Genomic DNA, 14259 nt, shown 5'->3' on the forward strand with positions numbered 1-14259 from the left:
GGGTCCCACGACTATGGGGGAGTTATAGAGTGTTGAGGAGATTGCCTGATAATTGCAAAGTACTTGTAAAATAATGCAATGCCATATAAATGCTGTTCCTAATTATTATTGCTGTTGAATTACTGCACTGTATTATAAGCAGAATTAAACACTCTTGGGCCCTGTTCTGCTGGAAGTTATTTACTGCTCCCTCTACGTCCTCGGCTGGAATATGGGAGTGAGAATCATGACGGAGTAACACATCTTCTAGCATTCATCTCTCCTTCTGGAAACTTCTTCTTTCCTCTCCTGCCCCTTTCTCAGTCCACCCCACACTGTGAGAAGGGAGAAAAAGAGCCTTGGTTTTTCCCTGGGGTCTGCTCTGCCCTGAACTTTTGTCTGAGGACCTTTCCCACATCTGTAAATGTCTTCCCTGTGCCCCCTTCCCTGCTGGTGTCTGAGCAGCCCAGATGTTTGTCTCAGAGCAGAGACCCTTGCCGGGCATCTCTTTAGAGCTGGCACAGGCTTGGGACCACTAGGAGGTCACTAGTGGGCAGCAGGTTTACATAGATCAACCTGTGTCCCTGATTCTTCTGCAGGGACACAGGTTGATCTATGCTCCCATGTGAGAGACATAGTTCCCTGCACACCCTGTAGTCCAGGGGTTTGTGCAGGCCTCTGTGGGCACGTGGGCCTTAGGCATGTGATCATCGTTGACCAGGCTGCTGTGTGCCCAGCACTGTGCTCTACCACAGGGAGTCTCAGAGCAAGTGCATGACACGCTCTGCTTAGGGAAGCAAGATTAGGACTCAGGAAAAGGCAGAGAAGTAAGAAAATAGGTAGCCCTTTTCCAGTTTACAGAGTACGTTCATGTGCCTTGTCTTGCGGGTTCCTCAAAGCATGTGCCCAAGGCTGGTGGAGGAGGCAGCCTCCTCCCCACTGTCCCTGCTGCCGCCACTGCTGCTGAGCTGGGGAGGGCCCGCCTTCCCCAGGGTCCCCACTCCCTGCATGACCTCAGGAGGGCTATGCAGTGTGGAACTGCTGCCTGTTTCCCTTACCTTCTGCAACCACAGTCGGTTTGGAGCCTTTTAAGAAAATTTGTTGCAGGGAGGGACAAAGGGAGGGAGTGTGTGTCAGGGGCAACATTCTTTGGTTCCCCAGAGTACACAAGTCTTAATGGGCTTGACGCGCAGGGTGTGAGCTTGGCACATGCTTGGTGTCGCCCTCACTGCGAGTGGGTCCGGAGCCTCCCGTTGCGCGTGGCTGTGTGGCCAGCTGGTGGTCAAGCGTTTACAGCTCTGCTGTCCCCCCTTTTAGGTGCACGAGATTCTGAAGCGCACAGCCTGTTCTCGAGCCAACAACACGATGGGTAAGGACCCCTCCCCTTACGGGCTGAGTGCTGATGGGCCCCAAGGGGGCCGGGGCTGTCCTTTCAACAGTCCCTCGGTGGGCAATAAAGAACAAGACAAATGCCCCACATGTAGTAGGCTGCTTTGGCTTAGGCTGGGAGATGCTGTCTTGGCCTCCAGGGTCGGGGGAGGGCACCAGTTCTTGGTTTGTTACCCAGAGACCAAGCTCGGCATGCCCTTTTGCACTAAACAAATGACTTGAAAGTCCAAGAGCTGGTGTAAGGATTGGAAGGTTTATTCAGATACCAGTACTCAACTAGATGTTAACCAAACAAAGAGAAAAGAGGAGCAATGGGGTCCAGTTTATCCTAGTCCCAATTGGTGGGGCCAACCTATTCCACTGACACAGTAATTGATAAAAGCAGTTGTCCCCACTGTTGTCAGCACAAAGAAGAAAAGTGCCGACTAGATTTAAATCAGAGAAACAGCACAGCCAGGAGCCCTCCAGGGTGCACCTACATAGTAGCGGATACGATCCAACCAAACAGCAGGAGAGGGCTGGAAAGTCAGAGAAAGGGAGAGAGAATTTTAGTGAGTTCCGGACTTCCAGTCACTGCACAGTGTGGGAATGAATCCCATCACTCTCATGCATCCCCTGTCAGGGGGAACCTGCTCAAACAAGGTCTTCACGGTGCGGTGCGGGACTGGCCTTCCCGCCTCTGCTAGACACCGTCAGGGCAAGCCGCTGCCAGCCAGAGGGAGCAGCTTCTCACAGGTTGAGAGGAGTTTGAGCTGTAGTTGTTCGGCAGTCACTTTAAAGAGGAAGAAAAGGGGGAAAAGAAGAGAATATAAGACAATTAAGCATTGCCTTGTCACAATTTAGGCCAGGGACTCTGGGAGAGACTTGCCAGCAGCAAAGACATGGGAGCAAAATAGTCCCAGTGGCCACTTGCCTTTTGCAGCTAGAATCTTCTCTGGTGCCCAAAGCTTTCCAATTTTCTCCAGTGACTGGCTGAATTAGGCTCTTGGATTCCAAAGTCATAGAAATGAACAATGTACCCAGCAGTAAAGCAAGTGACGCTTTATTAAAAGAGGAGATAGACTTATGCACAAGGGAGGTAGCTACAGTAAAGCTAGCCCCCCGAGGGGTCTTTTATAGGGAAAGGAGTAAAGGGGTACAGGCCAATGTCACTGGAGGTGGTCCGTTCTGTTTTTCCTGGTTGCGTCATGGGTGCATGCTCAGTAGGTCCAAGATGGCGGTGGTGTTCATCATTGTCAACCCAGGAGGGTCATTGTCGTGGTCACCTTGAAGCTTTGTACGCATGTGGGAATTCCTAAAGGGGTCTTAAGGTTAATCTGTAACTTTTACAATTATAGTAAACAAGCCTTGGGGAGGGGTTTTGCAACTCAGTAAATATGTTTTCCTCTCTTATCTCAGTCTGTTTTGTCAGGGCTGGCCATGGGGTAATCATGTGCCCTGAGGGTCTCATGACTGAGGAGTGGAAAAGCAACAAAGTGTCCTCTGCAGGGAAAATGGAGTCAGTTTGGTTCACAGGCCTCGCCTTACTCTGTTTCAGGTGGGGCCCAGGCTTCCGTGACTTCTCCCCGACCTTCGTCCCAGGTCTCTGGTACTTCCCCTCCTTTCTCTGCACCACCCACTCCTTCCACTTTACTCTGATAGTTCAGCTGCCCCTCTCTTTCCACCATCTTCAATAATAATCACCCAAAACATGGCGAGTTTTTATCTTTTTTTTTTTTTTTTTAAGAAGAAAAGCATCTTAGAGGTCCTGTAGTCCAACCTCCTCACTTTAGGCATGAAGAAACTAACACCCAGAGAGGGTTGATGGTTGCCTACGGCCTCACAGCCAGTGATGCAGAGCATGAACAGCTTCTTGTGAGTTAGCGTTTTTGTCCCCGTATCTGGCCGAATCTGTTTGCCTTGCGGTTTACTTTTTAAATACGAGGGTATTTATTTGTCTATGAGGAAGGAACCGCAGCATCTGAGAGCTTGCAGTATAAGGCAGGCATCCGGATACTGACGGATCGTGTAGGAGTCATACGTGATGGCGAAGGTGACATGTGAGCTGCGACCACGCGACCACAAGGCTGCTCTTCAGGAAAACGAGCCAGAACTCAGGCACACGAGTGTCTCCTTTCAACAGGATCACTCTGGTAGTTCGAGTTCTTGTTCCCAAGGTGCCGCCATGTCAAAACAGCTTTCAGATCTTGAGGCATCCTTGAGTTGAAAAGAGTCCAGAGTCACCTAAGGTCAAGTCTAGTGAATGGAGGGAGAGCTCAAGCTGAGGAGCAGTAACAATGGTGACAATAGTGACAGCTGATCTTCGAGAGCTTATTGTGGAGCTCGTAAGCCACCTCAGTGCCAAAGGAACAGTCCTGAAGAAGGAACCGAGCAGGCTTCGTGCAGCGGTAGTGTTTTTAGGGCGGTGCGCTTATGCATGCTGGTCTGCCTTGGGCACTCATCTTGCTGCAGAATCCCAGGTGCCACTGCAGTCTGAAAAGCCCAGCCTTCCACGTCGTGCTGTCTGTCTGAGCCGGGTGCTGATGCAGCAGGCATCCCTGGGCCTGGCCAAAGCCTCGGTGAGCGGCCGTCTCATCTCAAGGACAGCCTGTGAGTCAAGAGACCTTAGAGTGCGTTTTTTGTTTTCTCAGAGCCTCCATCAAATTTCTTAAATTTGTCCTCACTCCTTGGCCCACCCACTCCTCAATTCCATTACTCTGACTCTTACCCTTTCACACGCTCCCCGATTTGACCGTAGTTGCTCCTTGAGATGTCACTGGTGTTTTTTCACTTTCCTTGTTTCACGGCCTTTCTCTCACTTTTTCTTCCTTCACTGCCTACATCCTTCCAAACCTTTCCTGACCCTCCATCCTGAGAGTTGCTATCCAGGAAGCTGCTGCTCACCCTCCGGACTGCTGTTGCTCTGCCTCTGCCTCGTGGACCCCACTTGCTCTGATTCCTCTTGCTTCTTCCACGTCTACAGGTTGCCTTCTCCCAGTTCCTTTGGCCTCTTTATTCTCTCACTTCCTCCATACAGATGACTTGCAACCCTCTGTTTTTATTTCTGATTCTCTCGCCCGTTCCAGACTAGCATGTCCACCTGCTACATGGGCACCTCCACTTAGGTGTTCACCAGAACCCCGAAATCAGTGTGTCTGCGTCTGTCTCGTCTCTCTCCCTTCTACGCCTCTTCCTGTTAATGTGACCGTGAGCCTCTCTATGTTTGCTCATGCTGTTCCTTTTGTCTGAGTGTCCTACCTGTGTCCTTCTGCAATCCCACCCTCTACCATCTCCATATCAAATGCCACTGTCCCACAGATTATCACTTAATGCCTTTCCTCCGAACTCCCATCAAAATCTTTCTTGCTTATTATCTATGCCTATGGCTTAGACTCCTGAGACAGTGAGTCCTTGATATGTGTCATGTCATCTTTTATGCCCCAATGCACGTAGCTGCCGGCCTTGTACATTCCACTCGGTTGATTTAGTAAATTAATTTAAAAGTGCCTAGCCTGCCAGTCCACAGCAGTTGCTGGTAAATTCCTGACGACATGTTTCCACAGACAATGACTTAACTTCTCTGCAAATCAGTTTCTTTTTAAGGAAAATGAGAATAATAATATCTTCTTGCAGAGTTTTTCTAAAGATTAAATAGGCAGCTATTTGTTCTGTAAACTTGAAAGTCCTTAGAAACTAAAGTTTATTTTTGGGGACAATCTCCAGATTATCGGAAGGTCACTAGAGGCCCTTCGCTTTAACACTGATGTTGAAGGTTTTTTGTTTTGTTTTGTTTTTTTCCATTGAGTATCTGAGGTTTTTTTTTTTTTATGTGTGTGCATGTGATGTCTCTTAGGATTTTGTTGTTGTTGAGTAGTGTTTCAAACTTTGTCTTTCCTTTTTGACATTCATAAAACATTTACTGAGCGCCTGCTATATGTCGAATGAGGTTATGGAAACTGGGGGATGCCAGGAGGAATTTGACCTAATTTCTACCCTTGAGGGACTCTTAGGCTAGCCATGCAGACAGACATGCAAACAGATAGTTGTGAGCTGTTGTGGGAGGAGCTGTAACAGAGACACGTGCAGAGAGCAGTGGGAACGCAGAAGAACACACAGTTAACGTCGTGCATGCTTCCAAGTGTCAACATGGATGATTGCGTTGGTTTCATAGCTCCCAGGGAAAGTAGGTATGTCAGGAATTATCTCCAATTACAAATGGGCGCAAAAAGGATAAATAGCTTGTCCATGGTCACATATTGAGTCAGGATTGTCAGAACTGGGTCTGGAACTTGGATATCCTTGCTTCAATCTTATTTTCACTTCCTTTGGGATGCTACGAAGTAGGAGTGGAATTAGGTGGAGTCTTTAAAGTGTGTTAATTCCCCAGTAGCCTCTGAGGACTTACTAGCTTTGTAACACACGATGTGTGACTGGACTTCTTTGCTTCTCAGCAGAGGAGAACCCTGAAGGCAAGTGTTGAAGTGGTTTGACTTTTGCCTATGAAAATCAAGTACCCTCTAAGCCCTTTGGCCAACTTACCAGTGGTACTTAGAAGATCAAAAGAATGAGGAACGTGATAACAACGTGAGGGCCCAAGATAATATGGACCTTTAGGCCACGAGGTGCATTTAGATTTTATTGCCCTCCTCTCTGGTTTTATAAGAGGTGGAGGAAAAGCAGAAACAGCTAGAATTGGCTTAGATTTCTCCAGGAGAACTGTTGCCTCATAAAAAGAAGAAGGAAGGGAAAACAGGACTGTACTTGGAATTATACATGTTCTCACTGACCTTTTGCCCTTGGAATGACCTTTTATTTGGTCATTACTTTTGCGACCACCTTACAAAGCTTTATTCCCTTGTCCATTGTACCCAACTAAAAATTACAAAATGGAAACAATAATAAAGATAATAATAACTCAGAAATAATCCTGTTTATCTAGTATTATGAATTTTTTGCTTTGTAGACAATACATTTTTTATTGAATATCTATTCAAAGCATTAACCCACATACAAGTTGTATGCATTGATTTATTTATATTCCTATATCATTCCACAAAATTTCCGAGGTGCCTTACAAGAAAAACAATAGAACAGCATATTAATGAATTAAAAAATAAGAACCAGGAAAAACACAAATTAAAATAGAATGTCAAAACCAGGAGGAAAAAATAGAATACAAGGACTCAAGCCATGAGGCCCACTAATTTCTGCAGTCGAGCTGCAAATTAAACTTTGAACCAAAGTGAAAAGGGAATCTGGCCAGAGGTGTGGCTCTCGCTGTCTGTAGAAACAGCTTTTTGTACAGATATCTTTATAAAATCTATCACACAATCCCCTGCTCTCACATGTAGAGTACGCCTACATATATTCTCTATATAAATGCATATGTAAACTTTTCTGGCTGTTTCAGCATCGTCATTGAGAATGTAAGTTTTTAAAAAATATTTCTTCAAGGACTGTCAAAATATTATTAGAATTGTTTGCCCTGCACTGCTCTGATATTTTGAATTCTTGACTCTGGGAATCTCCCTCCCTGAGTTCTGCTATTTTGGTTTTGCTTTGCAATTTGGGAGACAGAAAAACAAGCTTATTAGAATTCTGGGTAAAAAGAGAAAGAAAACGAGCAGTGTCTGAGGGATTCTGCTGTGGATAAACTACATCACATTGGGAAGCGGGGTTTTTGAGATCCACTTTCGCTGTTCATGGATTTGTTTTTTCTTTTTTCTGAGTTTTCTTTTGTGAGAGCTGAGATAACCTGATAGATCTTTCTACAAATAGTGCTGTAACCACAGTAATAAGGACACTTTGCATGTATACAGTTGTTTGATTTTCAAAGCACTTTCACATTCATTATCTCATTTGATCCTTTAAACTACCACGCAGAGTAGTTTAAAACACATATCAAGTAGTTTCATGCTAGAGATATTTATGGGTGCACCCACAGTTAGAGATTTATAGCCAGGATGAGAACTCAAGTTTCCTGGCTTTTCTTCAGTACTCCTTAAATTAACCAATTAATGCATGGACGGAATTACTGGGAAAGGTTTCCTGCAGGAGGCAGAAGCTGAGTTTTTCCCAACGTAACATCCATTCATTCGTTTAACAAATATTTATTGAGCACCTACTCTGTGTCATTCATATTCTAGAATTAGGGAATAGAGAGAATCGAACACACACATATCCCTGCCCTTGTGGGGCTTTACGTTCTAGTGATGGAAGACAAAAAATAAACCAATAAATAAGTAAAATGAATAATATGGGATAAGGGTTAGAAAGAAAAAATGAAGAAGGGAAGGCGATAGAGATGAAGTGGGAATGGGGCTGGTGTTTAAATAGGGTACTCAGGGAAGGCCTTCCCGATTAGGTGATATTTGAAGAGAAGAGAGAGTAAGCCATATGGCTGTCTGGGAAGAGAGACACATGCAAGGAAAGCAAATAATACAGAAGACATGCTGTAGCAGTTCCAGAAAATCAGTTAGGGTCCCGCCAGGAACGAATGGCCCCCTCAAACTAGGGCAATTCAAGGCTTGCATACAGAGGGACCATTTACAAAGGTACGCGCAGGGAGCTGGGGAATGCCAGGGTCAGTGCAGTAACCTGGAGCTCACAATAGTACAGCTCTCACCATCCCTAGTCCCATGAGGAGAGAGAGGTTACGGGGACGTGGAAGGACAGAATTGGTTAGAGGAGGTGGCCTTGAGCAGGTGACTGTTTAGGCAGAAGGTCAGGGGTCTAAATACTCTACTCCCTCCCTCTGATCTGCTGAACACAGCAGGAAGCCAAAGTGCATGGGAGCCCGTTCATGTCAGGCAGAGAAGGGTAGAGCACGTGTCAAGAAGGGGAGATGGAAGATAGGCGTGCCTGGCAGGGCTGGGAAGCGGGTGCCGGTCCCGCTCTGGGATAAACAAGCCGTAAAAGTATTTTGTTTGTTTGTTTCTTTCTTTCTCTCACTCTCTCTCTTTTTGGGAAGTGGTGTTAAAATTACAGGAGTATAAAAGACAAAGCAAGAGGAGCTGACCTTGACTGGCATTTGATGATGATCTAACTTGTAACTTTTTAGGTTTCTGTCTTAACCTTCAGAAGAGACAACTCCAACCTTTGCCTTTCATTTACCTCTGGAAGTGAGGGATTATGAACTAAGGCACCCGCAATGTTTAGAGGCTGAAAATACTTGTGCGTTTGGGTTCTTTATGGTAGGGAAGCGTGTGAGTGATCGTAAACTTGGTCCGGCCCTGTGAGGCCTCCTTAATCAATGTCACATTTCCTAAGGTCAGCTGTCAGGGTCCTGGGAGTTTACTCCATCATCGAATGACTTTAATGTACACTTTTCCGTGGAAAGAAACTCAACCCTCCTTGACCGTATCAGAGCAGGACAAACACCTTTCTTGTTCCTTCATATGGAAGTTATTGTTGCCATTAGACGGACAGACAATTACCTATTGATGGAGCTACGTTTTCATTGACATTTTGTTATCAGAGCATTTAAACAAATGTATGCTTTGGGCATCTCCCCTCCCTACTCAGGAGACGATGTCTTAATCATTTTGACCGAAGCCAGACCATGTTGTATGTTGTAAACATCTGGTTTATCATTCATCCAGCTGAACTAGTTTATGTTTTGTTAGAAGAAAAGGCTTGGGATTAAAGGCATTTAAGTAATTAAGCACACGTCAAGACAATTTGGTGATGGGTAAATATAGTCTCTGTTAAATGCACCGTCTGGGGGCTCTGGTTTAGATTTACGTCCGGCTGGAGTGAAGGGATGAAAGCAGAATGCCGGGCGGACTGGGCCCTGTTCTGGGGAATCAAAACCAAATGAGCTTTCAGGAGTCAGCGCCATTGCTCTAAATGCCTGTCTCAAGTGGATGGAAGTTTCCTTGAGTTTGGCCAGGAGGGAACAGAGCTGTAGTCCCTGTCACCCAGCAGCACTTTCAGATTTAATGAGAGTCTCTGGAAGGCAGACCATAAACTCCTGGGCTTTGTTTATTCCTTTGTGTCCAGGAAACCAGAGATGTCCCTGAAGCTAAAAGCTAGGCCTCAGTTTTTGTGTGATGAGCGTGTGTTTTCAAGTACTGGTGCCGGGGCCTGAACCCACCCTGGTCATGTGTCTTGGCCTGAGCCCTGTGATACAGAGGGATAGCGTTGCTAGGCCAGGTGTGTCAGGCTGGATAGAGGTGTGGTCATGCTGGGCAATGAATAAGCATGAGACTTTCCCCGTGGGGTTTAGTTCTAAGCAACAGGTATGAAGCACCTGGTGATTTGCAGGAGAGATGGGTACGGAGATGTTGGGGATTCGTGAGGGGTCCTTGGAGGCTGTGCTTTGTTTGAGCTGAGGCACTGCTGCTGTCTGGGGAGAGAGGCAAGAGCACTGCTTCTTGCTGGCCCCCATTCCGGGAGTAATAGGACAAAAGGTTGGCGCGCTCTCTCTCTCCCTGGGTCTAGAGCAGAGAGGAAAATATATAGATGTGATCCTGAAAAAGAAAGCTTCGCCATTATGGCCAGATGGATGGTGCACGATGGAACCAATTAGCTCATTTTTGCTGAAAAGAAAGGAAAAAATCAGAATTTCAATTTTCAAAGCAGGGACTCTTTTTAAAAAACGTTTGATTATTTTCTGCTTCTTTCAAACTGATTTCCATGCTTGTTTGAGGGCAGAATCTTGGTTTCTGAAGTCTGTGGGTGAAGCAAGAGGCCAAAGCAATCCCTGCTCTTGGGTGAAGTTGTGGATGAATAGATACGTTTCAACTCTTCTCCCTTCTCTCGTGTTCTTTGTCCTCCTTTCCCGCAGCAGTACTGGTTGGGATTTGCCCGTATGACATCACCTGAGAGGTAGAAGGCACACAGCCGTGGGGGACAGAGACATTCAGTTACAGCATGTGGGGGTTCTAGTTATCTGAGGTGGGACAACTCTGGTTTCACAGCTTGAAGTTTTGCTCCAAGACTCAGGACCGTTTGCCTGGGCTTCCTGCCTCAGAAGGGAGACTGGTCAGCTAGAGTTCAAAGTTTCTTTATCAGCACAGGATGCCAGATAAGTACCTAGTGAGGAAGCTGGGTGTCTGTGATACTGAAATGATGGTAGCCATGGGCTGGGTGACTCTTAACGACAATCATCCCTTCTGTGTTCCCAGCTATGAACTAGGTGCCAAGAGAGACACAGGTCAAAGAGGAGTGACTGTGCAGGCCTTTGGGGGACACAAAACCACGAGCTAACTATGTCCTAGAAGTGAAGTGAGCTACAGGCTTTAGGCTGTGCCACTGACAGGAAGCTTTTTTGGAGGTGGGGTTAGGGTGTACAGCTTTAGAGCCCCAGTGATTTGAGACCTTTTTGAGAGTCTGGCAGCCTACCCAGGAGTTCTGGTTGTCAGTCTAATGCTTCCAGACACTTGGCTACTGTGCTAAGTGAGGCTGAGAATTAGCAGAAAAGCTAAGAAGGTGAGACACCTGTTTAACTTTTTCCATGCAGTGTTGGGGCTGTCTTTGGGGTGTGTACAACGGCCATGGCAGCTATGGTGGGTGAGTGCAGAGAGCGTGTGGTGAGTCCTGGGGTGCGTCTAGCTGGGTCCCACCTGCCTGTGATGCTTTAGACTCTATCTGTGGCAACAGCACTTCTGCAGCTTTGAGCTAAACGCCCTTCTGACTCAGGACTCCGTCCTTTGATTACTGTAGGGTGGCTTTGCATTGTTGTGGTTATGGCTCTTGCACTGATTAATGGTGCTCAGAGTGAAATAGTAGTCTTGTCAGAAAGACAAATCTGCAGCTCATCGAACCTCCTGGTCACCCTCCCCCTGTCTGCACTCCCTTTACCCTCCTCCACTCTTCTCACCCCCCAAGGTTATTTTTCATATTTTGTGTTTGTGCCAAGAAGGAAACATAAAACCAGGAAAGGACTGGCCCTTTGATGATGCAGCAGCACCAAAACACTCAGTTCTCAACTCACTATAAGTGGCCACTTCCACCAAGCACCTCTGGCAGCCTCCCACGGGTCTCCACTCCCACGTGGGGCCCATGGTGTGGTCTTTGTGGCATCCTACCTCCTAGAACTGTGAGGAATCGAGGCAAGGTTGGAGGAAGAGGAGGCTGATGGAGCAGAGAGGATTGTCTGAGATCTTCTGTGGTCTCTGAGCATGTGGGTGGGGTACTGGGTGGGAACGGGAGGTGGAAACCATGAATTTTAATGAGTCAGTGTTGTTTAGATCTGTTATCCAACCTCATCATTTATCCAGAGCCATGCAAATGCAGATTACTTAGCATTTGGACATCATACCTCTTTCCCTCCAAAAACAATTATCTCATCTCATTGCTGTCTACAGTGTCTCTGGAAAGAATGGTTCAGGCAGAAAGTGTGCATGAGATGAAGGAAATCGTTGTGTACCAGAAACTTCCCCCTCCTCCTCCCTCTCCAGGATTAAATGTGGATCCTTGTACAGCAGGATGCTTGGTACTAGAAGTTGGTGAGCTATAATCCCTCCCATCTGGAAGCCAGTGACCCAGGACAGACTATCCTGTCCCAGACAATATGCAGACCACTTTATAGTCTCTGAGTGAAACCAAGAATGGAACAAGTAGATAACAATGACTTTGTGCTGGACAGAAGTTTGTCTGTTGTGATTATATTGTAGTTAGAGGATTAGAGCCATTCACTCATTTAACGTTAATTTAGTAGGACCTGCTATGTGCAAGTGGTGTGAGATACTGTTGGAATTAAAAAATGAATCTCTTGTGGTTTTCAAATTTTTTGGTCTCGGGGCACCTTTATACTTTTAAAAATTATTAGGAGCACCCAAAGTGCTTTTGTTTAGTTGGCTTATATTGATCAGTATTTATTGTATTAGAAGTGAAAACTGAGAAGTTTTTAAAGCACAAGAATACGCCAGTCCACATTACATTGGTCATCAGGGGGACGATGTCATCACATGTCACAAAACTCCACTACACCCTTGTGAGAGAATAAGAGTGAAAAAGTGATTAATGTGTTAGGACTATTACGAAAATAGCTTTGACTTCACAACCCCCTTGAAAGGGTCATGGGGACTTCCATTCCCCAGACCACATTTTGAGAACTGCTGTCCTAACTACCCCCACCTCAGGGAGGCCACAGTCCAGGCAGGCAGAAGAATCACAGACAGTACATAAGCCCCGCCTGTGAAGGAACAGGAAAGTGCAAGAAATGAGTTCAGATACAGCAAGGTGGGGTACTCTGACACACACCTTTATTGAGTATAACTAAAGTTATGCATGTAACTGTTCCTAAGCTGTCCCTGGACATGCAGATTCTGCGTGGCGGGTGTGGGTGTGGTGGTGGTGGAGGGGGTGGCGGGGCGGGAGAGGAGGGTTATTGGACTGGAGTGATCTGAATCTTTGAGGATGGGAGGGAGGTGAAGTTTGAGAGAGCATATTTGATATTAAAACATAACTTTGTATTTGGGAAGTGAAAAATGTTCTTCTACTAAGAGCTAAAGCTTGACAGAAACTTCTAGACTGGAAGGGTGTAGAGGAGGCGATGGTGATTCTCAGCTGTGAGGTGGGAGTGTGTTTCATGTTTATGGAAAAGCAAGGGTTAAGTTGGGAACCCCTGCCCTGGAGTTACTGTCTTCCTCTTCCTTTTCTGTAGGGATTAACTCTCTCATAGCAAGCAACGTCTATGAGGCTGCCTACCCTCTTCACGACGTGAGTACCCTTTGATCACAGGCTCTCTGCCATGTCCCCCACAGGCGCTGTGGTGGCCGAGCACATGCAAGGCGGGTCTGGAGTGAGAGCGACACCCACACACCCTGGCTGACTCAGTACCACTCGCTGACAGTAGTCCCCAGTTTGATTTTCCCACTGCTGGCAAAATGAGCTGGTTTCTCTCTGAGCTTTCCCTGCACTCTCTGCCTCTGTGTTTGGTGAAAGTGTGAAAATACAGACATGGCCTGTGGGTGATTAAAGGCAAGAGACGTTGGGAGTGTGAGGGGGGGGGTGGAGCAGAAAGGAAACTGAGGCCTGGGTGATTCACAACATGGACAGCCAGAGCCCTGATGGATTGAAGGTGACATGTTGTATATGACATTCTATGCAGACATGGACTTCCTCATCCTTAATATGCAGGTTAATGCAAGAGCATTAATTTTTTATTTTAACCTTTTTGAAGAAAATCACTCGAGTCCCTATCCAACTGTTTGGTTAAGTAAAGAGGACAGAATGACTGTAATTAAAGCTCTCCTTGGCTGGGAGTAACATTGTGAACATCCTGTGACACAGTGTAATGACAGTCTTCAAGACTGTTCACAAGGAACTTAACCGGCTCTTGGACTGAGCGCCTCCACGGCTTCCCTGCCCACCTGACCGGTCACATTGTTGGCGTCTGTCCCACACTGGTGCCGCCTGACACTGCTGAGGTCCCTACTGCCCAACAAGAATTCTTGGATGGGGCTGTCCTTCTTACTGACATCTTTGCTGCAGCACATGCAGGGCTAAGTCCTTCTGGCTGTGGGCAGGGGTGATCGCGTCATGGCATGGGGCTTTCCACATGACATGCTGACCCACTCAGAGGCACAGGCTCTGCCATCGCATTTGTGGGGAGGTGCAGGCTGAGCTCTGAAGCATATGGGAAGCATTCTTCGTGTGGGAAGTTATCCCAGCAAACACAGCAAGTGCAGAAGACTCAGCAAATGGAGTATCAGCCCCTTACCAAGGCATGATTTTGATCTTCCTTAAGTGGGAATGAAAGAAGGGATGACATTAGAAAATAAAGAAGAAAATCCGTTCTCATTTGGCATCTGTTTTTGACAATTCCATGGGCTTTATCTGGCACCCCTTTTTCTCCCACAGGGTGAATATGATAGTCCAGGGCATGACATGAATGACAGAAAGGTAAGCCTGCTGCCTGGGGCGCACTGGGCACATGAGACCATGGATGGGCGTGGGACTGGC

At 46.6% G+C, this 14259-nt stretch overlaps 1 protein-coding gene across 1 annotated transcript in view; it reads left to right on the forward strand.

Annotated features, from left to right (window-relative positions):
- Window positions 1–14259, forward strand: part of ANO2 (anoctamin 2) — a 317511-nt gene that overhangs the window by 85189 nt on the left and 218063 nt on the right. The window contains exons 6-8 of the mRNA XM_063099698.1: window positions 1297–1348; window positions 12959–13014; window positions 14158–14199. Coding sequence (XP_062955768.1) covers window positions 1297–1348; window positions 12959–13014; window positions 14158–14199 — 150 coding nt within the window. The remainder of the gene's footprint in view (window positions 1–1296; window positions 1349–12958; window positions 13015–14157; window positions 14200–14259) is intronic.

This window comes from Cynocephalus volans, chromosome 1, assembly GCF_027409185.1.
Source record: "Cynocephalus volans isolate mCynVol1 chromosome 1, mCynVol1.pri, whole genome shotgun sequence".
In the NCBI taxonomy this organism is placed as follows: Eukaryota; Metazoa; Chordata; class Mammalia; order Dermoptera; family Cynocephalidae; genus Cynocephalus; species Cynocephalus volans.